The 26,664-nt window shown below is 39.1% G+C and overlaps 3 protein-coding genes across 5 annotated transcripts; 2 read left to right on the plus strand and 1 right to left on the minus strand.

Moving 5' to 3' along the window:
• Nucleotides 1–114: 114 nt before the first annotated feature.
• Nucleotides 115–10,366, plus strand: tinf2 (TERF1 (TRF1)-interacting nuclear factor 2). Of its 2 annotated transcripts, none has more exons than XM_057342155.1 (10): nucleotides 115–365; nucleotides 1,184–1,386; nucleotides 1,605–1,703; nucleotides 1,830–1,925; nucleotides 3,172–3,282; nucleotides 3,482–3,602; nucleotides 3,723–4,539; nucleotides 4,669–4,727; nucleotides 4,845–4,927; nucleotides 10,032–10,366. In XM_057342155.1, exons 1-10 carry the CDS (start codon nucleotides 335–337, stop codon nucleotides 10,146–10,148), a joined length of 1,737 nt encoding a protein of 578 aa, XP_057198138.1. In that variant the 5' UTR covers nucleotides 115–334; the 3' UTR covers nucleotides 10,149–10,366. The 2 variants fall into 2 exon arrangements, with proteins under 2 accessions (XP_057198138.1, XP_057198145.1); XM_057342162.1 differs by having other exon boundaries at nucleotides 7,900–10,145.
• A 173-nt stretch (nucleotides 10,367–10,539) lies between these two features.
• dhrs4 (dehydrogenase/reductase (SDR family) member 4) lies at nucleotides 10,540–14,890 on the minus strand. Of its 2 annotated transcripts, none has more exons than XM_057342180.1 (9): nucleotides 14,395–14,890; nucleotides 13,902–13,964; nucleotides 13,558–13,735; nucleotides 13,302–13,403; nucleotides 12,006–12,076; nucleotides 11,859–11,910; nucleotides 11,430–11,564; nucleotides 11,013–11,068; nucleotides 10,540–10,814 (listed from the first exon to the last, which is right to left on the minus strand). In XM_057342180.1, exons 2-9 carry the CDS (start codon nucleotides 13,961–13,963, stop codon nucleotides 10,700–10,702), a joined length of 771 nt encoding a protein of 256 aa, XP_057198163.1. In that variant the 5' UTR covers nucleotide 13,964; nucleotides 14,395–14,890; the 3' UTR covers nucleotides 10,540–10,699. The 2 variants fall into 2 exon arrangements, with proteins under 2 accessions (XP_057198163.1, XP_057198157.1); XM_057342174.1 differs by having other exon boundaries at nucleotides 10,542–10,814; nucleotides 13,902–14,011; nucleotides 14,395–14,889.
• A 1,296-nt stretch (nucleotides 14,891–16,186) lies between these two features.
• efs (embryonal Fyn-associated substrate) lies at nucleotides 16,187–26,546 on the plus strand. Its single transcript, XM_057329830.1, has 8 exons — nucleotides 16,187–16,391; nucleotides 17,414–17,555; nucleotides 19,256–20,629; nucleotides 20,763–20,879; nucleotides 21,937–22,848; nucleotides 23,164–23,238; nucleotides 23,489–23,740; nucleotides 24,044–26,546. Exons 2-8 carry the CDS (start codon nucleotides 17,544–17,546, stop codon nucleotides 24,224–24,226), a joined length of 2,925 nt encoding a protein of 974 aa, XP_057185813.1. The 5' UTR covers nucleotides 16,187–16,391; nucleotides 17,414–17,543; the 3' UTR covers nucleotides 24,227–26,546.
• The last annotated feature ends 118 nt before the right edge of the window (nucleotides 26,547–26,664 follow it).

Raw genomic sequence — 26,664 nt, forward strand, 5'->3', positions numbered from 1 at the left:
CTCTTATTTTGAAAGTTTACGAAAACACGTCACAATGACACAATGAAATAATACAACCTTTTAATCATATATAATTAAACAATCTAACAGCACCTTCACGTGTTACTCAGACTAATGTCATTCATTAAAAATAAAAGCTCGTTTGCGTAAAAAATATTTATCTACTTACGTTTATCTACTAGGATTTTAGCATACCGGAAACAGTATTGTCGTCACTTTGGCGCGAGAAGTGGATTTTTGCCGCGATCAGCATGATTTTCATATTGGCGGTCTCGTTATTACTGCCGTGTTGTCTCTTGCTGTCTTTACTCTTGATCTCGGGACTGTCAAAACAATGAAAGCATCGAAGAACTCTGAGGGTGAAGGTGAGTCCATGTAAAGTTGCTTTTAATAGATTAATAATAGATTAAGTGTAGAGAGATCAAGCATATTGAGCTGTAACTGTATTGTTATAATAGGGATCTCAAATAATATGTGGATAAAACTTTTCTTCTGTTTTTAATGGGTCTTTGTTATGTAACATGGTGCTTTCCAAATATCAACGGATTGTTTGTTTTGATGTTGCGAAGTTAACGTTGTTTGAGAAATAACCCCCCCAACTTTTAGATTAAACACGGAGGCTTGTGACACAAGACATAAAAATGACATCACACAAAATGTTTTGCAAGCTTTAAAGCGAATGTTACAATTGTATTACATAAACATGATTTACAAATCCTATCTGTATGTTTGTACACTTCATAACTTGTGCTATTTAAAAACTAAAGTGTTAAAAAGCTTTATTACACTGTTCGTGACATTTGAACGTCGTTTCTTACCTGAAAACCGAAAGTAAACATCTTTTCCCCACGGAAGGTCTGCATTCGTTAAAAACGAGCTAATAAAATATTTCAAGTTGACATTTCATGTGTATTTTTTCCTCACGTGGCATGTAACTTAGCCGTGTAATAAGGGCGATAATGTACAAGCAGCCGGCTGTTATCGCGAAATAAGCCCCTTCAGTGTGATACAAGATCAACCGGCTGCCTGTACATTATCCCTTACATAGATTAATCACTTTTATCTTTTGCTATTATATTATATTCTGTTTAAAAATATATTAATTCTTAATATTATTTGTAGATTCTGTATTGTTGTGACTATTTGTGTGTCCTTATGTAGATGTGTTTGTTTTTTGTGACAGATGCATCCCTGCCTCTGTCAGCTCTGAGGCTTATAGCTCCACCCCTGCGTCTGGTGTCTGCATCCATGTGGAAGGTTATGCAGCAGAGGGATGCAGTGCATTATGGAAAACTGGAAGAGATTGTAACATCGATCTGTGACACTGTACCTGGGTTGCTCCATTACAGACATCAGGCCAGGCTTTCAATGGGTTTGCAGGCCCTGGTAAGATTACCAGTAAACTTCAAACAATAGCTAAACAATTCTGCTGTTAATCCATTTTTAGTATTGGGAAGCTTCTGTTTTGAATGCCGTCTTTTATTCTATTCCCTTTTGTGAGTATATAGACTGTTCTTTCCATGTAGAGTGTGATATTTGCAGCTTAATTTTTGTTTTAGTTTCTATAAATGTTAAAACGAGTTTCTATGCCTTTCATTCTGCAGCTGATATTGGAAGAACTTCGTCAATCAGATCCTCCTGATGCTGAGCATGTCCTCCGGGAGGTAAACAAACTGCAAGGTTCCTCCGCTGCCAACGGAAGGGTATGTGCAGCCTAAACATTGTGGAAAGCCTTTGTTATTCTTTCTTGCTTGCCTCATCCTGCTTCTTTAGAGTTTTCTTACATATAACGTAATAGTACTTAAATTCATTGATGTCTACATACACAGAGGAAGGATCTGAAGGTGGAGGAAGCTAAACGCAATTTCCACACCCTGGTGCACTGTCTCCTAAAGAATCCAGCTGCCAGACAACAATTCTTCAAGGTAACAAAAAGGAGACTGTATTGCTCAAGGCCAGGTTTCACTACTCAACTCTAACAGCCTATTCACACATACTCCGTGTGCAGTGCGTATTTTTTCACGTGCCCATGTGCGGTGCGGTGCGGTCCGTCCGTTGCAGGTGCGTTGCGTCAGTGCAGCGATGGTTTACGCATCGAGTCTATTTTTGCTGTACAGCACGGACTGTTTTAAAGTGATAGCACACGTATCATGCTCAAAATGAACACGAATTGACACAGAAATGGAGTAATTTCACCATAAATGCATATAATTTAAGTTTACTACCTTTTTTAGTTTATGTTATTTGTTTAATTAAGCAATAAAAGCCGATTAAAATGTTGTGTAGTACAAATATTCTACAGTGTTTATATTGCGTGAGGAAGGTGCTTCTACGCAGATAGTGACAAGCAGGTGGTCCAGAAAGTACAAGATGTCAGTGCGATGGATAACGCGCAGCTAATTATTGAGGTAGAGAAATACAAAGTGATTTATGAACCCCAGGATTGATTTTATAAAGACATGAAGGCTAAAGATAAGGCATGGGAGGCAGTTTCATCTGCTACTGGAATGGATGGGAAGTTATTTTGGAACTTTTAATAGGCTAAGCTAATATAACTTCACGTAAGCATCAAGTGTTTTGAAGTACCATCCTAACATCAAAACTACAGATAAAATATAATTGAAATAGTGCGTTCTTTTCAGCTATTGTGTTTAGTCCTGAAAAGGTTTATAATTGTATTTCTGTGTTGTCCTACACTTAATTCAAAGTCATGTTTTTTAATCTGGACAAACCATGGAAGTTTACGCTGGTTGCTGTTATATACAGTATATATATCAACCATTAGCACTAAACATAAAACTGAGAATCACAATGATGAAAATAGCGCGTTTCATAAACCCTTTTCAAAAACTTACGTTTCAATCAATTATATATCGGAAATACCCATTTTTATGGGTCTACACACAGAAGACACGGACCGCTAGCATGCTACAAATATAGTATGTGTGGAAGCACAATGGCGCATGATGGATCTGTACTGCATACGTGTTGCTCTACGCACTGCACGCGGAGTATGTATGAATTGGGCGTAATGTCAACCTTCTATGACTAGCATTTTGGGCCAGTCTGCAGAATTAGTGTAGTCGGAGTTGACCGATTTCACAGTGCATGATCGGCATTGGTCACATGAAACCTAATACAGAGTCTTCTTTATTTTTGCTTTGACTCCAGGAGGATTTTCCTCAACATTATGGAGAAAACTATATAGCCAGTCTGGAAAAGCTGCTTTGGGAGTTTCTAATCAGGTTGGATCAGCTATTGCCTGTTCCAGATCTTGGTCAGGTATAGTCTTGCAGTGCAAAACAATGCCCATATTTCCTCTATGCATGTTTGATTTTGTCCTGTCATGTTAGTACTTACATGAAGTCTGAAGTCATATCAGAGGTTTCTCTATAATAAACTTTTGTAGTATGGCCATATTGTGAATAGAAAAGACAATAAAAATAACACACAATTCTGTTTTTTACATGTATCATTTCAGACAGCCTCGTGGATCACCGCTACCCCTGCTGTTCTGGAGGAGTGTGCACGTACTGCCTCACAGCCCCATCTCGTCAGGACACTTCTGCAACATGAAGCGTGTCTTGGACACCTTGGCTCAGGTGAGTTTTGAAGCTGAAAGATCAACCAATTGAACAAGTTTAAATCAGGATATACTGACATCTTTCTTCCTTTCTACCTCTCCCTGTTTTTTTTGTATTTCCTGTGACTTTTTGACTCAGCTTCTCTTCTGTCCTCCACTGGTGAATCGATCCTATCATCCCTTTCCCTCCCTCTTTCTGGCAGAGTGCAGCAGACCATCCGATCAGAAACCACTCCCACGTCTAACTATGTCATAAGTCCCGCCATGTCAGTGCCTAGAGCCACACACAGATCAGCAAAAGAAGCTCCGTCACAGGTTGCACCTGTGATTGGATCCATTTCCAATCACAGTCTCCCAAAAAACAATTTGCCTAGTAACGGAGTAGTATCCAGTTTAGCAAATGACGTCGAATCAGCTTCAGAGACATCAGCAAATACCAGGTCCAAACTCAGATCATGTTCTAAAAAAACTGCTTTAGAGAAGGATCCCGAAGAGGAGCATGTTGTTGGGAATATGTTGATCACAGTCATAAGTCAATCATCAGGCAGTGAAGTAGAAGAGGACCCCAATGACAAAAGTGATGGCGAAAAGAGTAGAGAGCAAGAAAACCTACCAAATATTGAGTCGACATTAAAGAACAAAAACAGAAAAGTTATCATGAGAAATTCATCTAAGAAAAACTCCAAAAGCAACTGCTCAAAGAACGAAGCAGACTTAGGTGCTCTTCTTGGTTCTTGTATGAAGCGCCAATTGAGAGTTGTTATTCCCAGATTGAACATAAATGGTGACAATCTACATGTCCATCTGAACCATATGTCTGATGAGCAAAAAGCAACAAGATCTCCATGCCAAACAAATGACACATCCAGTGTGGGAAGCAGTCGTTCTGTCAACCGGAAGAGGATATTTATTGATTGGACTCCAACACCTGAAAAATACCTAGCGGTCAATAAACTGTAAGAAAATTATAAACATAATTCAGAGACCTATCCATGTACTTTTCACCATAAAAAGACATTGGATTTCTTGTGTTGTGTATGCTGATGTTTGTGAACAATAAATTGTCTGAATGGCTTGTTTTTAAGGTCTTCAGCTTGTTCTCCGTGTATTCCCCCTGTTCTGCGTTTTCCAATGGCTAGTCCAGGTAAACATTCATTTTCTTTTCATTTATGGGCAATTTCGGTCATTTTTGGATCATTTATATGCCAAATAACTACAGCATATGGTTAAAATTACACCTTTTAAATTTGGGCTATTTCAGAAACCCCATCATCTGTAGCTGATTCGACTGATGATATTATCATCGATTCTGAGGATGAGAGATCAGAGAAAGTAAAAAGAAAGGTTTGTAATAGCATTCAGAATATTATTACAAGGAAATACAATTTTATGGAAAAATAAAGTTATGGAGTGAAAATCCATCAAATGTATAGGCCTTCACAATAGCCAGAGCATGGTTGCAGTTTTAGATATAGCACTCGGCTGTGGCCACGTACACACTGCAGAAAAATGCAGGTATCACCCATTTTCTAAATGTTTTATACACAGATTTTGGTTTTACATTATGACAACCAACTTTTCACTAAATCTGTGAACTGTGTATAGATCCAGACTAAACAAGTAGTTGCTAATGCAATGATGCCACTCTATTGGACACTGTCAGGTCATCTGAGATGTGTCTGTCCTTTCTTCAGGAGCAGTACTAGTACAAGTTTAAAACACTGCCTTTAGTGCATTTGCTCATTTAGCAGACACTTGTATGCAATACAACTTTATACAACTATATAACTTTAGGGCGGGGGTCTTAGGCATCTACTCTCGAGTGTCAGAAACGTCTTTGGTCCAGCGCCTTGATTTCGTTTGGCCAACCAGAATCAAGATAACCGCTAACAGCGGCGTCTTTTTTGGTCCTTGGGCCAACCAGACTCAGCATCATCGTTTTTTGGTCCTTGGGCCAACGAATCAAGATAACAGCATCGTCTTTTTTTTGGGGGGGTCCTTGAGCCAACCAGAATTAAAGATCGCGTGTATAACGTTATTATATTGATGAGCAAAGCTCACCAAATATGGTTCTCCACCAGATCTTTCAAGATCATATCCATGAAAAGTTATTTAAAACATCAATTTCAGTCAAGGAATTAGTTTAGTTTAGTGATCAAATATTTAAGGTCTCTGGTTAGTTATACAAAGCATAACAATACTTGTATGCATTCGTCCAGCGAATGCATCACTGATATTATATACTTTATATTATATACTTTATATTATCTCATGGCCATAAGTAATGTGACTTTAGCAAACAGGATTTAGAGCAAAGGTAGCGAATCAAAACACAGTAGAAGGGACAAAGTCTGTGAGCGTGAATACATATATAATAATATATATGGTTGTTTATTAGAGAGAGAGAGAGAGAGAGAGAGAGAGAGAGAAGAGGCACAGACTTAACGCAGCTTCTATAAATAGAAACGGATACTTGCAAGCTCTGTGCTGGACCGATATCCGTATGCGTGTGTAGAGATGGAATTGTTCAAAAGGTTTCAGAAAGGCAGTCCAGCAGAAAGTTGCGGGCCTCGTGATCGGCCCGCATGGCTTAACCACGTGGCAGTAGAAGTCCATTGTTCCATCCTTTCCCCAGGGGGTAAAGGGCAGTCTCCGAAGAGACGAAGCCGGAAGAGAAGAGAAGGAAGGTTTTCAGAGCAGGCTCGATATTTGAACTCACGAGAGGGCAGGCCCACATGAGTTTGAATCGACCAATCAGACTTGAGCAGGGAAGAGGTTCTTTGTCCACTCAACAGCTAATTTGCATCTTTATGACCTCCTGGCAACTTTACAAAATATCATTCCCAATTATAACATAATGAAAAGAAAGTGTTCTATGGTCACACGATGTATATAAACAAGGAGGAATTGTAAAGACAAACATTTATATATCAAATATGCTAAGGTTTGAAGTGCATCAAGACATGATTCATTCGGCGGTACGAATACGAACAAAGCCTGAATTAACTTGCCTATTTAACAATTACAGATTATTTAAAAATGGCAAGAGCGACGACATATAACCGAGATATTTAGATATATTTATAGAAAAGGACAATTGAATCACAAGTTCCTATTTGTCAGAGAAGTTTCTCTGGTTAGCCTCATATGTTAAGTTTCACATGAGACAGAGAGACTTCTCCCCTCTGCTTTGAAGCTTAGGGGTCGTAAAATATCCAACAGAGAAACAAAAGGTTATCAAATCTCTCAGTGAGAGGTCAAAACCCAAACTCAGACCCCTGGAGCTAGGTTTTGACTCTGGTCTTTTGATGATGGTATCAAGAAGGGGGTTGATGGCTCTTGTTTCAATGACTCCGACCATTTGGCTTATGCTAAATACTCTACACAAGTACAGAAATACTACGTCATACATCCAGCTCGTTTTTTAACAAGTTGACCATGTTAAGTATGAGAAGCCAGCACGTTCAACAGTGTAAAGATGTCAGAATGCATGACATAGCATGATACATGATCTTTAACGTAACAGCATCGTCTTTTCCATGGACCAAGACAACTTTTCGCGGTAAAACATCAATTCTGAGGTACACTGCAAACTTGCCGCTTTTCGGCAAAATTTGCCATTTTGAATCCCAATATGCCATTCTTGTGAATTGTACTGATCCGAAGAGTCCTTAGTGATTTATAAAATGTAAGTCCTCTGGTGCCATGTTTTTAACATTCAATGCACAGACACAGGCAATCATAGCTTGAGCATCAGGCACGGGTCTGGCAGAAAAAAACGCGTTCTAAATGTCATTGCTGAAAGGGACGAACGCAAAGTGTTCGAAAAGAGAAGAGAAAGAGAAAATGTCATTGATATTTATTATTCAGTTTGCCTGTGATCTTTCCTGTGGCTCAGTGGTTAGAGCATGGCACTAGCAATGCCAAGGTCATGGGTTCGATCCTAGGGGATTGCACATAGTCAGAAACAAATGTATAATACAATGCAATATAAGTCCCTTTGGATAAAAGCGTCTGCCAAATGCATAAATGTAAATGTGATCGAATTTCCACTTCTAGAGCACTGCCCTCCTAAGTGGGTAAGGCACTTGGGTGCGATTGATATTCGTCCGAAGTTTCAGTCGCAGAAACTGTAGTTTACAGATGATATTTAATATTTATTTTAGAGAACGATCAATTCGCCTTATAATACATTGTATTATACACATTGTAATTATAATACATTGTAATCCGCACAGATTACTTTTGTATTGCTTGTATCTGCTTTTTGAAATTTCTTTTTTAATAAAGCTCTTAATAACTCTCTTTTTTTTTAGCTCTTATAACTCGCATCAATCAGGTCCTGCACTTTATCCCTCTTAATAACTCTTTCAACATCAGTCCTGCACGTTTTCTCAACCCTGCATGTTCCAAAACCAAAACGTCAGACGACGAGGAGGATGGCCCCAGATCCATCGCACTGCACCCAACAAATTCACATACTTATGCACTATTCTATGCCATTTTGTAGTAAAAGTAGTGTCAGTACTGTGTAAATGATTCCAGGGGTTTAATAAATGTCTCTGAAGCAAAACAATATGCTTCTAAGAGAAAATACTTGTAAGATATACTTGTAACAATATGCTTGTAAGAGCTTATTCACTAAATACTGTGTTACATTGCATGCAAATGTATACACAGACAATAACATCCACATTTAAATCAAGTTGACTCTTCCAATACTTGCAGTGTGTATGTGGCCTATAGACGGTTTCAAAGTGACAACATAAACAAACGTTACTGCGCGTGCGTTCGTGGACTGCCCTTAACTTCCGGTACACATTCACAAACAATAGAGTGCCTGTAGGTTATTTCTGATAACAAGCAAAAGAAACCAAGAAGAATCGTTACTTGGCTAAACTTGTCTCTCCAATATTTTGAATTTAGACTGTGATACCAAGCTCAACCACTAGATGTCAATGTACCATACGGTTTCCTTAAAGGGGTCATATGACACGACTATGATTCTTCCCCTCAATGATTCCAAGCTGGCCAGGCCCTGATGCAGCAAAGCAGGCCCAAATCATGATGTTTCCTCCACCATACTTTACAGTTGGGATGATGTTTTCATGATGATATGCCGTGCCCTTTCTACGCCAGATGTAGTGCTGTGTGTTTTTTCCAAATAGTTCAATCTTAGCTTCATCAGTCCACAAAACATTTTGCCAGTATCGCTGTAGAGTGTCGATGTGCCCTTTTGCAAACTTCAGGCGTGCAGCAATGTTCTTTTAGTAAGCAGTGGCTTCTTTCATGGTGTCCTGCCGTGGATACCCTGCTTGTTCAGTGTTTTACATATTGTAGACTCATGAACAGAGATGTTAGCAAGTTCCAATGATGCCTTCAAATCTTTGGCTGTCATTCGGGGTTGTTTCTTTACCTCATTGATGAGTCTTCGTTGTGCTCTTGCTGTCATTTTGACTGGGTGCCCACTTCTTGGTAGAGTAGCAACAGTCCCAAAGTGTCTCCATTTGTAGATTGTTTGCCTAACTGTAGACTAGTGAATTTCTAAAGCCTTTGAAATAACTTTGTAACCCTTGCCAGCTTTATGTAAATCAACAATTCTTGATCGTAGATCCTCTGAAAGCTCTTTTTGGCGAGGCATGGCTCACATAAGCGTTTTCTTCTTGTGCAGAGCAAACTCCAAAAGTTTGATGGGGTTTTTATCAGTCAAAGTAGCTGTAGTCAACGCCTCCAAACTTATTATCTTAATGATACTCCAGGTCTGCTAAAACCTGACTCCAATTAGCTTTTTTAGGTCATTAACTCAAGGGTTCACATACTTTTTCCACAAGCACTACAAGGTTTTTTGGTTGTTCTCAATAAAGACATGAAAGATCATAAAAATGTTGTGTGTTATTATTTTAGACACATTTTATTTGTCAATACCCTTGACTTAGATGAAGATTAGATCACATTTTATGACAAATTTATTCAGAAAACCATGAAATTCCAAAAGGTTCACATACTTTTTCTTGCCACTGTATAACTCATTACTCCATGACTTATTTTGAAACCAAAGCACACCCACACATCAGCTCTGAGAGCTCGAAGTGTTCTTATATTTTTCGCCGTGCTCGCTTCCAATTACTTTTGGCCGTATGTACAGTATATGACATGATTTTAAAAAAATATCGACAGTAGAGGTATCATTATTGATACACTATAGAAAAAATATGTATTGTGATAGTTACATGTATTGATATTTTTGCACAGCCCTAGTTTGAATGTACAAGGTTGTGTTCAGCTAAAGTAAAATACACCTAGGATAACTGCACTTTGATTCTGAAGTAACAAACACTATCCAATGTCAAAAAATGTTTGAAAAGATGAATGATATACCTTAAGTCAAGGAACTCTCTGTGGTCTGTTTTTTATTTTTAATGTGACGTTTTTCCCCTCTATTTGTCAGGTGTTCACGGAGCGCTATTGCAAAACAAAGAATGGCACGTATGTGCCCACACTGCAGGAGTTCTGGAATCCTGCGATTTATCACAGAGACATTGTTTCTCCTGGAAACAGATGTTGACGTTGATGTAGTTACATGCTAGCATGGTAGTTTTTGCTGTTATGGATGGCTTTTAAATAGTGTGAGCATTAATTGTCATTTTTTAATGTATAGTCATTATATCTGTATCATGCGGAATGTTAAATCTATATTATCTTACAATAAATTTGGTCTACTGTTTTGTGTTCTTTAAAGGTAAGTCCTTAAATTTCCCAAATATAGAATTTTAAATTGTTTTTTTGATCTAAGGAAATCATAAAATTGTCATTTAATATAAGCATAAAAATGTTTTCAAATTGCATTCGGTATGTTCCAAGGAATTCCAAGAATCATGAGCAACTGTAAAATCATAAAAATGTATTTATGAAATGGCACAAAAAAAAACCCTAAACTACTTGTAAATGAACATGTACAAAATTAGCAAAAATCACTTATTCCAATCATGTGTTTTAGAATAGTAATGTATTTTCACATCAATTGTTACAGTCATGTGTTGAATACAAGTGGAAGGTTCCTCTGAAAGACATTCTGTACATATACGGTGTAATTACTGTATATGATAACAGCGGCACTTAAAGTCTGCAGTTAATGCCTCCAGTTACAGTGATGGTCTCTCCTGTGATGTATGAGGCATCGTCTGAGCACAAGAATGCAATCACACCGCCTATGTCCTCTGGTTCGCCAAGTCTAAAACATCAAGGCATAAACATAATAAATTGGAGGGATTCCAAAAGTATATTTCTCAATAAGAATTGTGTACAGTTGTTGCAGTGTTAACCTCTTCTGAGTCATCTCCACATATGATTGTTTGCGCTGTATTTCACTGTAAATGTAAAACATTTCTATCATACATTATGTCTTTACAAGGGCAGTAACTGTACGGACCTTTTTATGCTTGTTTGCTTCAGGACTTCTTCCGTCATGCTCTCGCTTTCCCACAGCTACAAAAGAACAGAAGCAACGCTCATTTCTCAAACACAGAAACGATTATACTGTGTACGATTATACACTCATTATAATGAGTGTAGAGACTATAACTGACAGTACAGCTACATTTCAAATTCCAACTTTATTTCCAGCTTTCTTTGTCAATTCACTAGATATGATTTTTCCACACACATTGTAGCAAATGTTGTGGGCCAAATACCAATGCAATCACTGATGAATTCATACAGAGCAGTTAATAACATCAAAACCTCATTGGTTCTTGCATGTCTTCGGACCAAACATATCATTATGCAATGTTCATTCATCATGCATGTGCGAACTTCCCAAGCCATAAAATGTTAAAAAAAATCTTACTGCTGAGCTGAAACGTGTCTTGATGATGCCAGGGGCAACGCAGTTGACTCGGATGTTACTCTGGGCAAGATCAGGAGCAAGAGCTCGGGTTAAACCAAGCAGAGCTGTTTTACTCACGCTGTATGGGCCCAGACCCTTAAAGTGAAGTAAAAAAAAGTAAGAGTGACATCAATAGCAGCTGTTGAAAAAGTAAAAAACACTGGAATCTTTTTGTAACTGGCTGTAAATAACTAAACCTAACTAAACCCCTTAATACATGATTCCTCATGTCAACGTTTTATGACACATCCCACTTTATATTTTCACATTGTTCTGTTTTTTGTAATTATTACAGTCATACTGCATAGCCTTACTCTATTGTAATACCAATAATTTGGCCAGAGTTTGTTACATGATTAAAGAATGTACATTGTAACTTTGTGTTCATACTTGCATTGGCTGGTACCCTGCTACAGAAGACACAAACACAACAGACCCACCCCTGAAATTAAAAGATACCTACATTAGGCTCAGATATAAATGTTTATCTGGCAACACTTCTGCTTTATATATCACAACCGTGTGCTTGTCACTCACCCTCTTTTCTCCATGTAAGGCACAACCAGTTTGGTCAGTAGAAATGAAGATTTCACATTCACTCCGAGTATCTAAGAAAAAGCAAATAATGTTATGCTCTGCATAAGCAACTTAGTAAAGTTTCAACAAAATACTCACTGGAATTATGAATTTCAATCGAAACCGTCATTGTTACGCTTTTAAATGTTAAAGCGGAGCTATTATGCTATGTCATGCATTCTGACTTCTTTACACTGATAAACGTGCTGGCTTCTCATGCTTAACATGGTCAACTTGTTAAAAAACGAGTTGGACGTATGACATAGTATTTCTGTACTTGATACACTCCCTCAGAACTCCAACTTGTTTCGGAAAGTTTTTTCTAATTCTGGATCCTCGCGTCATCAAAGAGATCCTATTCCTTTTATTGGCCAAAAGCAAGGCGAAAGAGCCCGCCCACAAGCCAACCGACGAGCGAGACCCGTTTACCATCAAGCAGAGCCATTGAGAGAGAGAGTTCTGCCAGCGGAAGTCCAAAACGCTGGAGCGTCACGTGATTCATGGAGCCTTCTGATAGTTCCAGTAAGTTATGTTTTCTCTTTAAATGCTTTATTTCTTTCATTTTTTTATTCATTAAATGGCTTTCGTCCTTAAATGGGTTAAAAGTTTTCCTCAGTTGGTCTGCTTAGTCGCAGCTCCATGCGTAACTAGTAACTTCCGGGAACTATTGAGAGCCTCCATTGCTGTGAAAAAACTGTTCCGTTGGAGTCAACGGAGTTGACGCGACTCTCTCTCTCAATGGCTCTGCCATCAAGGTTATCTGCGCTGCAGCTCGTTACTCTGCGATAGTGACGTTTATGTGTGTCTGTTTGTTCACGGCATTTCAGTGATGGATGTTATATAAACGGTGGATATAACGCTGGATTTGGAGATCGTTTGAAATTGAGAGATGGAGTGGTCCCAGCGCTAAAAGATGCCGGACATGAACTGCACGTGGTAAGTCAAACTAAGTCATACGTCTGTGTTTTGTTGGCAATCGGCGTGTACGTGCATAATGTAAAAAACACGAAGGGATGATGTGTTGCTTGCTCGTGCTGTAGTTCCATACCACTCTCCCCACTAGTCCCACCTCTAGCAGCTCGTGTTTTTCCGGAAATAATCGTACAGCTGTATCTCTCTTTTATAAATTTGATCAAACTAAATACTCTTCGAAGATACGACGTATGCAATACTACTGTATAGGCACTCAAGATTAATATGAGACTGGCAGAAACTGCCTGTGATACGCGATCTTTAAGTTTTTGAACTCTGTCATACTTTGTCCCAGACGTCCTCTGTGGAGTCTAATATGTTCCCAAAAAATGGGTTCACAGCTGCGTTGGACACCAGCATGTCCACACCACCACACTGCTCAACTGTCTGCAATAAAAATAACATACTCCGAGTAAACAATAACATTTTAAAGCAGCATATAATGCTGTATATATGCAGCATATATAACCTTTCTATTCCCTCCCAAAGCCTTCAGTACATCTAATCATCTCATATTCATGTTTTAGCAAAAAATACTCACCATGTTTATGAGCTTCTCTCTGTCTTCTGCGTTTCCCACGTTGCAAGTGGTCCCTGTCACTTGTATGTTTTTACTGCGCAAGAGCGATACAGCCTTGTCAACGTTGGTCTGTCGTCGACTGCTAACAACAACATGTGCTCCTCTCTGGCCTAAAGCCTCTGCAGCTGCAAGCCCAATTCTAAAAAAAATCAAGGTTTGTTACATCATTATTGTGAAAACATTTTTCGATGTAAATATTTAAATTATATTATTATTAAAATAAGTCTTTTGTATAAGTCTTTAATTTAATCTCTTCAACATCTGGAAAAATAACATAGGCTTAGAGGGGGGATGTAATAACATACCCATCTGTGGATGCAGTTACTATAGCAACTTTTCCTGATAGGGGGCTGTGGTGGGACATCATTCTTATACCAGCAATAGGATTCAACTTGGTTAAAGCTTTCAACATTGCCTTGAGATAAGATACAATATATTTTCATGCAGTATTAAGAATTTACCACAGATAAGACTCGAGACTTGTATTGCTACAACTCACTTCAAGTAGGCCATTAGGTGACAGGTCATGAAACTTACGGACATATACATAGATCGGTTTTCACTTTAGCATTAATAAAACGATTATATTCCGTAACAACAAGTGTTTCCACAAATAGTTTCACTGTCCAATAGGTTGTTGTGCTTACTGTTAAGTAACGTTAGTTAAATAAAGCTTTGCATCCTGACTTAACAACAAAACGCCGTTAGCGACCAAATAGCTAATCAAATAGTTGTTTGCCATTAAACCCAGCTAAACAAGACGTATGATAAACTATGAGTTGAACAAGCAAGCTTTACCTGTGACGTGCGGAGATATTCTGGGGGCAAAGTAGCTGCTGGGTGCGATCAAGCCTACTTCATGAAGCTTCGAAACGTTTACGAATCATTTGTTTCGATTCAGTGCTTCATAAACTGCCAGGGATTCGTTTTAGCTGACGAATCTTTGTAACGTCAAAAGTGGTTTGTAGCCTGGAAGGGTTGTGTTATGTTAACTAAGCTCGGACATATGTGGCTGCAAATGATCTTAAGTCTTTTAATCTTTTTATCAAAAGTATTTTAAATATAAGTCGCGTTGATTAAGTGATTCGGTTCGTTTGAACCGATCCATATATAGTCAGTAATGTAATATACCCTCTAAAACACAAAGCAGATGCTACAAAATAATAAAAAACTACATATTTAGTGGTCGCTCAATACTTTACTTTTGTTTAGTTATATTGTATGTTACATTTAGATTTTACACTTCAACGGAAAACAACAGGAATTATGTTATATATAGCATTTATATCCTGCTTGGACTTCGGATCGAAGCAAAAGTTCTTCTTCTTGTTAAATAGCCGCTCACTTCTTTGGATTGTTACTGCCACCTGCTGTACATTGCATCATGTTTTTTTTTTTAGAAATGTTTAGTTTTTATGTGATCATAAGTTCACAAGTTTGCAAACTTTGCATTACACACACCTTACTACGACCTTCTTCCTGTTATAAGAAACTACGTATGTGTGGTATGCCAGGGAAGAGCACCTTTGACCAAGAAGAAACCTTTCGACACGCCCATTTCTCCGACCTGCGTAGACCCCTACTTGCAATTTATACTGAACTTGTGTCAGGCATCAGATGGCGCTGTTTGTTTGGCTGCTCCAGATACCGCACAAAGGCCAGAAAAGAGCATCGCTGCCCACACATTGTGTTACCTACCTCTGTCTCCTGCGTTTTGTAAAAATGTAAAAAAATGCATCTACATCCCTCTGAACTGCCCTACAATATCAACATATTACACTCTTTGGACAGAATATACTTATAACACATCTTTCCTTCTATTCCTTCCTTGCTACCTCAGCACTCACATGATAATACTATGTAACAACATATAATTTCAGCTTCTGCTTTTCTGACGTTTATTTTATTACTTATTTCTTTTTACAGAGTTTGTCTTCAATCCATCAGCCAGCAACAACTTTCTCTAGTCTAGAAAGTGCATAGAAAAGTATGAAGTGCATTACTGGGCACATGAAGTGGGCAGGGACCTACAGTATATTGTTTCAGTGCTATATGTATTACAGTAAATTAAGGGTAATACAAGCTCTTCTGTGTTCAGTCATAGTCAAAATCAAAGGGTATCAAAGGCAGGCAATAGTCTAATACCAGCAATTTCATTATGCTAAGAAATATAAAAGTGGCGTTTGTGTGTTTAGGCATGCTAAAGAAACTACACTCTAGAAATGTAAAAACCAGAATATGATATACATATATTACATGTTTAATAACTAATGCAGTACTGCTCATTAATATTTTATTATATTTTACTTCTGTTTTTTATTACTGTAATAATCAGTTTTCAGTTATTTTGATATATTATTTTCCCATGCCTTACGGATAGATAGATAGATAGATAGATAGATAGATAGATAGATAGATAGATAGATAGATAGATAGATAGATAGATAGATAGATAGATAGATAGATAGATAGATAGATAGATAGATAGATAGATAGATAGATAGATAGATAGATAGATAGATAGATAGATAGATACACGATCCACTAGAGGGCGTAATGCACTGTTGAGAGTCGTGCTGTGTCGGGCACATTGAGGGGGGAGCAACCATATGCGCTCAACTGTAATTCAAAACCAAGAAGGCCAGGGTAGGGCGAAGCCTGACGGAGCGAGACGCGTATCCCCAAAGAAAGAAAGAAAAACAACAGCCGTGCATTGCAGTCTTTTGAGGAGATATGATTAGTGAGGTTTGACTCTACTTCTGTATTTGAAGGTGATATTGACAGACATGTGAACGGTAAGATGCGCATTGCTTATTTAGTTCACATACACTGAGGTATCGCTGTTCGTTTGTCCCTTTGTGATTTAAATACATAGCATCCCATTTCACCAGAGTAATATTTATGCAGCTGTTATCGTTTTACCCGGAGCATGAGAGCTTTTTCTTATATTCTCTGTTTGACCGTTCCTTTAGTCCCGTCTGTCTCTCTGGGTTTATGCTGCATAAAGGAAACCTTGAGGTTGCATGTTCGTTGGATGGAAAACGAAACGTGGCTTAAACTGTGATTTTTGTCAATTTTATGCTGATGCAGCATACTGCAATTAAATCTACTCAAAAAGTGTTGGAAAAGACTATATAGACAGGATTGTAAATATATTTAAAGCATTGACATACCTATAATGTATATGTTTTGTGTTTAAAAGGCCAGTGTCCTAGTCTTTTGTAGGCTGTTGTGTCACAGCTGTTCTGTTCATATTTTACATTTGTATTTTTTATTTAAGGCACATTTTTTATTCAAGGACTTTAAATTACAATGTAAAATGATGAAAAGAATACATATAAATGCGAAATGATGTCTCGTCCTCTATTAACACATAATTACTAAGTAATGATTTCATATAGCACAGTTGGCTGGCCAATCAAGGTTAACCAAATTTAAAAACAAAATATAAGACAGCCTTGGAAAAAGTTAGGAACATTACGAAATTTCATGAAATTATGTCTTCGCTTCGCCGCTGAAGCTCCATGGCTGGTCTGACTAGTTTAACCACTGCAGTTGACTGTCTTTACATGTTTTAACAACTCTAAAGTCTATTTGTAAAACACTAGTGACTTCATTACATTACAGTCTCAGTTAGATTATGGGATTTATCATTGAAATATCTTTATGTTATATACAGGGTTCAAAATACATGATCAACGTCAAATGTGATGAAAATCACAAATTGCAAAGATCTCTGTGTAGTCATGCTTTGGTGAAATTGATTACTTTTGATATAAAGCCCATTCATTATATTTCCCTCCTCTGCACGCTTCAGGTTAATGGAAAAGCAGATCTGTTAAACATGCAGATGACTGACACAGTTTGCATGTGAATGGGGCACAAGTTCAGAGGAGAGCCCATGTAGAATTAACAAAGCCAAAAACTGTGGAGAAACGACTTCAATCATGTCGCTATCGGTGAGTGAGTGTGCGTCTTTGCATTTAAAATGACTAAAATGACTGTGACTGCTTGATAGTTTTTGCTGTTCAAGGCACCACTGTAAAATCAAATCTCTCTGCTGTCCAATCTGGGGGGTTGGAGTACTGGGGCTGGTACTGGGGCTCAGCTTGCCCCAGAGCAATACATCCCCTGTGGGGAATGAGTGAATGAGAGGGAAATTAGAGGTAAAAAGAGGATGACAAAAGGACCTTAAACAGGGGGACAGATGTTGAACCCCTCCCCCACCAGTCTTTCTCATTATCATTAACTCAGCAGCTCTTTTCCTTAATCACTATTTCTCTCTCTTCCATAATCACAGACCTCTGCCCTTACTTATGCATTCTCTCTATCAATATTGATTGAACCATGAGGGCCGCAGTGTGGGCTTCTGAATACAAAAAGACCATGACGCTATCCCATGACATCCGTAACATCATTCTAACTGTTTATCTTATATGCACGACATCTGCTAGAGAGCACTTCTCTGTTAGGGTTTATGCATGACAAGAAAATAGGTCAGCGATTATCTTTAACGCTACTCATATTTTGTTTCTTAACCTGATTTATAATCGCCCATGCTTCCTCTTTGAATGTTTGAGTCCTCAGAGGCAAAATATATTTTTTGATATTCAGCCATGATGTTCATCATTGTGATGTCGTCCTGATGGTCTGTCCAATGTGTTTGTTAAACAAACATAAAATAATGTTGCTCACTGAACTCTTGATTAAACCTAGTTGAAGTTTTGCTTCCTTTTTTTGACTTCCCCTACTAACTCAGTCCGTGTCATTTGAGGGCTCAGAGCTGAGGACACTGGATTTAAACAACAACCGGATTATGTTGTTGCTAGCTCTTTAATGAAATCTGGCATTCCAGTCACGTTGGGATCTGCACCACTGCATCTGCATTTTTCTTTCTTGCACTTTCTAAAATTTTTCTTTATTTCTTTATCAAATATTTATGTAATTTTTAAATGCATGTATGGGTTCATGTTTTGTATCCTTGATAAGGACTTGTACGATAAGTTCGTTTATTTATTACTGAAAGGCTTCTAATTGGTTCCTCTTCCTCATTTCTTTCAAGCTACCCTTTTCATAAACATTTCTGACATATACTCGCCCAAAAAATAAAGAGACCATTTCAAAGCATCATTTCAGTTTTTCTGAATTTACTATTTATAGGTTTGTGTTTGGGTACAATAGGTAAAAAGGTTTGTTTCATTCTGTGAACTACTAACAATATTTCTCCCAAATTTCAAATAAAAATATTGTTTCCATTTCATTTATTTGCAGAAAATAAACCGGTTAAAAAATAGGCTCTGTATTTTTTCAGACCTCAAATACTGCAAGTTCATATTCACTTTTAACTTAAGCAATACAACAGTGATATTTGTATATGTATTTAGGAAAAGTTCAAAGATTATTTCTTTATGTGATAACCTTGATTTTGATCAGTTTTCATGTGTCCTGTCATGCTGTCAGTCCTGCACGTAACTGTTGAATGACTTTATGTCGCTCCTGAGGTTTAATTTTATTGAAATTCAACAGACACTGGACTGTAATGGCCACATTACATCTAGAAATGCTGATTTAAAATGAAAATGTGGAATTATTTTTTTCTTTTTAAATTAACCAAATTGTGAGTTTTGTTTTATATTTATTCTCTTCTACTGTCTTTTAGACTGTGCTTGCAAAGGCACTTTTTGACAATGCTGCTGAAACCCCAGAGGAGTTGGCATTTCGTAAAGGTGATATCCTGATGGTTCTTGACCAAGAGCAGGAAGGTGGACCTGGCTGGTGGCTTTGCTCCCTTCATGGTCGGCAAGGCATTGCTCCTGCCAACCGACTACGTCTCCTCCTAACTTCCCAGACTCTCACTCCAAGCACATGTATGGAAACTCGACGGGCTCCTAGTGTGGATTCAGTCCACCTGTCACCCAGCCAACAAGGTTGTTTAAATGGACTAAGTGCTGAAGATGCAGATGGGGTGTATCTTTCACCGCCCAGCTTGACAGAAGGGGTTTACCAAAGCCCTGGGGCGGCAGCTGTCCCAGTCAGGTCTGGAGATCTACGTCATCTTGATGGAGGAAGGCCACGATCACACTCTAGTTCTGGAACCAGGCCTCGTCCAGACTGGGGGGATATGGCTGTGGCAGGCCGTCCCCGCTCCCCTTCTCTTAGAGGACGGGGCGGGGAGTCAGGGACCTTTTACCAGACACCCACTTCACCTGCCCCGCTGACGGCACAATACAGATCACAGGGTGAATTGGCATCAGATTCGGTATATCTGAGTCCAAGTGCTGTTTCGAGGTCTGCTGTCGAAACAGGAGGGGAGGCAAGGTATTTGACCACAAAAGATGCAGGGGCAGGCCATTCCGATGGATGCTACTTGGTGCCTAGACCAGCTGTAACTGCATTGACCAATGAGAATTTATATCAGACTCCTACGAGTGGTGCCCCAGTAGCAGGACAGTGTGTACCAGGAATGACTACCCCTATTAATCCTGCCCAAAATAAGGCTGGCCAAGATGCCCCAAGCATGTACCAAACCCCTACCACACCTGGAGGAGCAATATTAAGGACACCTCAATCTGAGCGCAAACATCCCTCTGGAACTTTAGGAGTCTCTGCTCCATTAACATCGGGGCAGAATGTTAAGCAAACACCTCCTTCTGGCAGAGGATCCCAGAAGCCACAGGGTACTTCTTCAACACCTACTGGCAGAGGAAAACTGCCCCAAGCAGGCATGAGAGAATCCCCTCTACTCGCCAGGACGGGGAAGTCCGGAGTACCAGGCTCCCCAAACTTTGGTCGCAAACCCCCTCCGCCAGCACCACCAGTTAGAAGTGTAACCAGAAAAGATTTACCTCAGTCTAGCCCAGTTCCAGCCATGAAACCTGTTCTCCAGTCAAGCCTTGCATCCCCGCAGGCGCAGATGCTGGAGGAGGAGAGACAGGGAAATAAAAATGGAAATGCACAAGTGAACGAGATTAAAAAGAACAGTGAAGCAGTGACCAGAAAAGCAGATGCAAATTCAGAACAACTCAATGATGAGGTAAGATGCATTAGAACAGATAGGACAGAGGAAAGTTGATGCTCTCTAGAAAGTTGTTTGGAAATTGTTAGATATGGTTTCTGATTTAAAATAATTAATTATAGTTTCTAATATTTAACCTTGCACTTTTTAGGTATACGATACACCTCCCACAAAAAGGTGGCAACATTCAGTTCCTGTAGTGCCTTCTGAGGAGGATGATGGGATCTATAACACCCCTCGTGCTGTACACACTGACCAGGCCTCTGAGGTAAGAAACCAGACATGTCATCCATTTTGTAACAGTTCACATTTAATGGAAAAACATGGTCAGCATTTAACCATCATGTCAAATGTTTTTTGTCAAAAGCATGAGTTGTTTACTATATTCATTATTCATCTTGGCCTCATCTCTTTTCCGCATGTTTGTGAGTGGCACATTACATCACATTGTTTGACATCAAACCTTGTGCAACGCATATTCATCCAGCATATTTAAATGTAGACACAAATGAGATTTACAAATTAAATATCAACATGAAAATATTTTTAGTAAATGTTGAATGACATGACATGTTTATTTTTGGGTGCAAAACTGTCTGCTTTTAAATATCTGAATACATCTCAAACAGCCTATAATCTTGTTGGCTCTCTTGCTGTTTCCTTCTTCGTCTTGCTGTTTTTCTTGTTCTGTGTTTCTTGCTCTAGCTCTCCTATTCATCCATTTCAACCACACCTTTTTTCAGCTGTGAGCTATTTCCATCCAGCACTTTTCTTCTGCTCACGCAAGTTACACTCGCCTGTCGAGTTGGGCAGATTAGCCAGACCCAAGTGTCCTTGCTCTCTTCAGCCCTCCACCCACATGCTTTCTCCTTTCCTCTCATTTTGATTCCTCTTAATCCCCACTGCAAAAACCAACATGATAAATAAATGTTACAGCCATACAATTATGCTGTTTTGCTTTTGATTTATAGACACTGTCCTTTTCCTCCAGTCCTCACGTACAATATATTAAGTCACTTCTTTGCAGTCTAGTTACATATTGATGGTGGCCACACATAAGAGACCTTCACAAGGTCAACTGTGTAGCACTGGAGAACACATACTAAATTGACCAGTAGCCAAGGCTTTGTGTTCCCACACAAAAGTTAAACACATAGAGCACAATTCAGGCTTAATGCAAGGACTGTTAAACTCATGCCAACCTCAGGACTTGAATAATGGGTTTATAATGACGTTATTGTAGAACTGAATGGAGTCTGAGATTCAGACTGTCAAATGATAAACTATGGACTATGCGTAATTTCCTCATTTTCTGTCATTCACAGATTTATGATGTCCCCACTCTGGCCCTTAATTCCTCTTCAGAGCATAAGCAGAAAACCTACAATATTTCAGGTGCAGCCGCTGCGACTGGTGATGTAGAGGATGAGGATGTTTACAGTGTTCCCAGTCTCCCTGGGTTGCCCTTGGAGTCAGGCGAGATGCCGGGATTAACTGCAGGGATTAATTCCATTTCCACTCCAAGAAAGCAAGATCTAGCCTGTGATGATGGATCGGAAGTCGACGGAGGCATCTACGACATGCCTGCACTCACTCTAGAAATCCCAACGCGTCGATTGTCCATATCAAGCACCGGCTCTGGGGACATCCAGTGGAAAGCCTCTCTCTCTGCTCTCGTCCAGTCCGCACTGACTTACTCCTCTGTCACCACCACCCCCTCCAGAGACTTAGCTTCTGCACTGGCTGAAATCCTTTCTGCTTGGAAAGCTGGCCACTTCAGTGATGTTCCTCCAGTTCTGCAGCAGATTTGGACCCGTCTCTCAGACCTACTTCCTGCCCTGTCAGTGTGTGGCATTGCCCCTCCAGCTGACGGTCTACTCGCGATGGTCCGTTGTGCTCTGGAAGATTCCGCCACACTTCTTCAAACGCAGGCACGGCCCCGATTACCTTCTCAGGAGTCTCTGTCCCGGAGACCTCTTCCTGCTCTACCGGTGGCGGAGGTCAAGCCCATTGCAGGAGATATGGGGTCACGAAAGGGCAGCTGGATCCAGGAACGACCGCTTCCTCCTCCACCACCAGTGGCCTTCTCGTTGCCCCCAGCAACAGTCTCCTTAGCCCCTACTGTAGGAAGGGTGGAGGATGATGAACACGGGAATGAATATGCAGGGATTGGTTTAACTCCTACTCCACCGCCTTCATATCCTGTTGGTGACAGTGTGGGATACGTCAAACTGCAGGTTAGACACCTTTTTATTGGGAAATTGTAGAAAAGTTTGCACATGCAGCCCATGTGGCACAGTGGGGCAAACTCCGCCAAAGAGTATCGCCCACACATCAACATTATTGCTCTAAATTTTAATGTCACAAAGTCTGTATCAAGAACAGGGTTTAGGTTGTCTGATATAACGTTTTCCCACAGATGTTAATTTCCTGTCTTGTTTCTATACTTCTCCTTTCATACTGTGGTATCTGCATTAGTCTCTGCTGTAACATTTATATGGTCTTTAGTTCTCTTTCTGTGAACGTTTACATTGTTTGTTGTTGTGAATTAGGGGAAGCCCGAGCCTCCACTAGACAGCCACACAGATCACAGTTCTTCACAGCTTATCACCACAGCTGACAATAAAGTAAGTCCTTGATTATGTGTTATGTTCCTAAACACACATACTAAAGGGCCTTTCACACGGGATGCCATCTTGCGTTCAGTCCGCGCACATTTGGCCTAATTATGAGTCTATGCACATATGCGTCACACTGACGTCTCTGCCCAGTGCCTCATGTCTTGTTTTTCAGCGTCTTGCACAATTGAAGCAAGAAGTTTGTTGCACATCTGCTGAAGTACATATATAAACAGTCTACATCTCTGTTTCTCTACAGTTGAGTCCCTCTCCACCTGTCTCACTGTCTCTGGAGGATTCAGAGCTTCTTTCGTTCTATTCATCCCAAAGTCTCTCTCATCTTTCATGCCTGGCTGATGCCATTGACTCGCTGTTCACAAGTGTCCAAGGGAACCAACCACCTCGAGTCTTTGTTTCCAGAGGGAAGAGTCTTATTGTAACTGCACACAAACTTGTCTTTATTGGGGATACACTTGCGCGCCTCCTCAGCTCTTCGGATCTCAGGGCAAAGGTTAGATAATTTTGTTGGACTTTTTTCTTGTAATGTTGTTAAAAACCGGGTGTGATATATCAAATGTAAGTAATGATTCATGCTACAACAAGATCATATTAGACGCACCTAATATATGCTTATGTGCTTGTGAATATCACTCTTGTGGCTGTTAATAACCCAAGGGCGAGACACAACATGAACAGTCAGGGAAGTGAACAAGCTGATAAACACATTGACTTGTCACTTTCCAGCAATGCAGTAATAAACAGGTGACGTTTTTTAAAACGGATTTAAAACACAAACCGCTGTTTGTCTCCTCAGGTCACCACCTCCAGTGGACGCCTCTGTCAAGCTCTAAAAGCGGTCGTTGTGGCAACCAAGGGGGCGGCCCAGAATTACCCTTCAGTACCCGCTACGCAAGAAATGGTGGACAGAGTAGCTGATCTATCCCAGCATGCTGCAGGGTTCTCTGGGCTTTTGCAGCGATTAGCTGAGACATCTTGATATAGTTGGTGTTTTTTTAGCTTTATAATTCACAGTGGAATGCCTTACTATTTTTTTTTTTAAATATATATATTTGTTTATTGATTGTGTTTGAGAAGGTGTCTAAAGTGTGTCACTGCCTGACTCATAACAGTGAGTGAATATAAGTGTATCAGCGTGTAGGATGTGACTTAGGAGGAGTGTGTTATTTTTCTTTTCATATTAGTTTATGGTGCCAAGCACACTTAAACATTGTAATAACTTATTGATGGATGTTTCGTTTGAAGATGTTTGCGACCTCAGGCATATTTTCTTAAAGCTTTATTTTGTCCCCTTATCCCGAGATCTCATCATCACATTTAACAGTGATCCTGTTATAAAATCTCCATTTAAGGATCCTCATGTAAAATACTTATCCTACTACTTTTATTTGTTTGTAAATGTGAAGTGGCCTTTGTGGTAAAGAGATTAAAGAAGTGACTAGTTGGACAGTTTAGGGGGTTGTGGTCTTGGTTACATTTGTAACCAAATGGGCCATTTGTTCAGATCGGGCAGTTTCAGAAGCTGAAGAAGATAAAAATCAGGATTATATTATCTGAAGTACAACAGGAATTGAATGAGAATTTTTGGTGGACAGGTATTAGATGATCTTTCCCACAATGCTGATTCAGAGATAAACCTGTTTGTCAGGCCAACTCACCTCCTTATTCGCTCACATGCTTTTTCGCTGTTTTCTTACCGTAATTCTCCCACTCCCACCGCTGCATTCTGCCAAGTTTCTGCACTTGCTAACAATGGCAACTTAAGTGTGAAGCAGTTTGGGCAACAAGTTGGGCAACAAACAATACTAAACAGGGTTTTTGTTTTTGATAGGCTATGCAGCATTTCTGAAACAGCAATATGTATAAATATCTATTAGCTTCTATAGAAGCAATCAAAACAGTTGCTGGTGCTTACAAAATGTTTTGGGATTGTTTACTATGCAGACAGGCCTGCAAACCACTCGGTTCTTACCAGTCTAGACCTTGTGAGTACACGGGTTGACACATGCACCTGTTTACCTCCTGTCTTAAAAATGAAGTCATACATTTTTCCTCCTGTTTATGTGTGATCCTCATAGTCTGCATTTCAAAGTCCTCGTTACTGCATTTCAAAGTCCTCGTTACTGTTCTTTTATTTTTCTGCTTTCTTTCCCAATTTCTATCTCAAAATACTTGAATTATTTTTATTCAACCCCCAGTGTAAAGCTTTCAGTATTATTCAAACTGTTCCACTGTTTGGTTTAATGTAAGATGTGTTGGTTTTGTGGCAAAAAAGTAAAGTCAGACCACACAGATGAGGGTGAAAATTAGTCTTACACCTGTTACTTGAGATATAGTCTACTTAGGTACGTTTGCACCCTTTTCTCCTTTTATGGCAAAGTCAAATATTTTCAGCCCTCTGTTAATTATGTATGTACTGCTTTATTTATTGTGGCCTTTATTCGTTTTAACATAATTTTGGTTAGTCCTATCACAATGGATGCAGTGGATTTGGCGTTACAAAGTGATGGAATGTCTAATTTAGTGGATCTTAGTCTGAGGATTATTCAGAATAAGATTTTGTATTACAAGAATAGATTATTATTCTGGTCCTGGTGTTTGAGTGACCTCCAAGTGCCATCTGGTGGACTTTATCAGTATTAGCCTACAACACAATTTAGAAGTAAAGGAGGATTAAAGAGCCTCAACAGGTACTTCAGAATATACTTCTTAACACTTTCAGGTAGATAGGCTAAACTACAAACTATTTGATTTTGAATGAACTATCTTGTCCTTCTGTACAAAACAAATATTTATGTATATAGACATTGCATTTATTCACTAGTCCTCAGCAAGCATCCTTTCCTCTCAAGACGATCACCTGTTATTTTCTTTCTAAGTTCTTAAATTAAGTGCTTATAGTAATGCTTAGATTTGATTGTCCTATATAGTTATATTTATTTCATTTTGGTAATCGAATGTCTGCATGTCTTTAAGTTGCTGTTTAAAAAATATATGCACATATGGGATGGTTTCCTGTAACCTGCCATTGATAATTACATGTTTGCTTTAAGAATGTGATTTTTTTACCAGGATGTTTGTGATATTCCACTTGACACTAATGTTAATTTTAACATTTTATTTGTAAGACATGGTCCACAGGTATTTGGGTGCATATAGGACGTATTTGGTACTTTACAGAACCCATACAATTAAAATTGTGTGTTTTTTTTCGATCGCTGTGTCATGTTATGTTTGTATATACTGACATTAAAGAGATGCTTCATTGCAATAACCCACGAAGGACATTGAGGTCACAACATTGAATGACTGTGTTGGTTTGTAACGCTAAATCGTTTTCTTTATTTCCAATGCATGCATTTTGAATGTCGTTTTTAACGAAATGCCTGCCACTTCTGAATATACATCAACTTGTGT

The sequence above is a fragment of the Triplophysa rosa genome, linkage group LG1, assembly GCF_024868665.1.
Source record: "Triplophysa rosa linkage group LG1, Trosa_1v2, whole genome shotgun sequence".
Classification (NCBI taxonomy): domain Eukaryota; kingdom Metazoa; phylum Chordata; class Actinopteri; order Cypriniformes; family Nemacheilidae; genus Triplophysa; species Triplophysa rosa.

Coding starts and splice junctions, on each gene's coding strand:
- tinf2 (XM_057342155.1), top strand. CDS start 335: ATGAAAGCATCGAAGAACTCTGAGGGTGAAG. Junction 366..1,183: donor GAAGAACTCTGAGGGTGAAG/GTGAGTCCATGT, acceptor TTTTTGTGACAG/ATGCATCCCTGCCTCTGTCA. Junction 1,704..1,829: donor CCTCCGCTGCCAACGGAAGG/GTATGTGCAGCC, acceptor CTACATACACAG/AGGAAGGATCTGAAGGTGGA.
- dhrs4 (XM_057342174.1), bottom strand. CDS start 14,008: ATGTTGAAAGCTTTAACCAAGTTGAATCCTATTGCTGGTATAAGAATG. Junction 12,077..13,301: donor CAGAGGACGTCTGGGACAAA/GTATGACAGAGT, acceptor GCTTTTTCTTAG/ATACTCGGAGTGAATGTGAA. Junction 11,565..11,858: donor CAGGGTACCAGCCAATGCAA/GTATGAACACAA, acceptor CTTCACTTTAAG/GGTCTGGGCCCATACAGCGT.
- efs (XM_057329830.1), top strand. Junction 22,849..23,163: donor TGGGATACGTCAAACTGCAG/GTTAGACACCTT, acceptor GTTGTGAATTAG/GGGAAGCCCGAGCCTCCACT. Junction 23,741..24,043: donor CTTCGGATCTCAGGGCAAAG/GTTAGATAATTT, acceptor TTGTCTCCTCAG/GTCACCACCTCCAGTGGACG.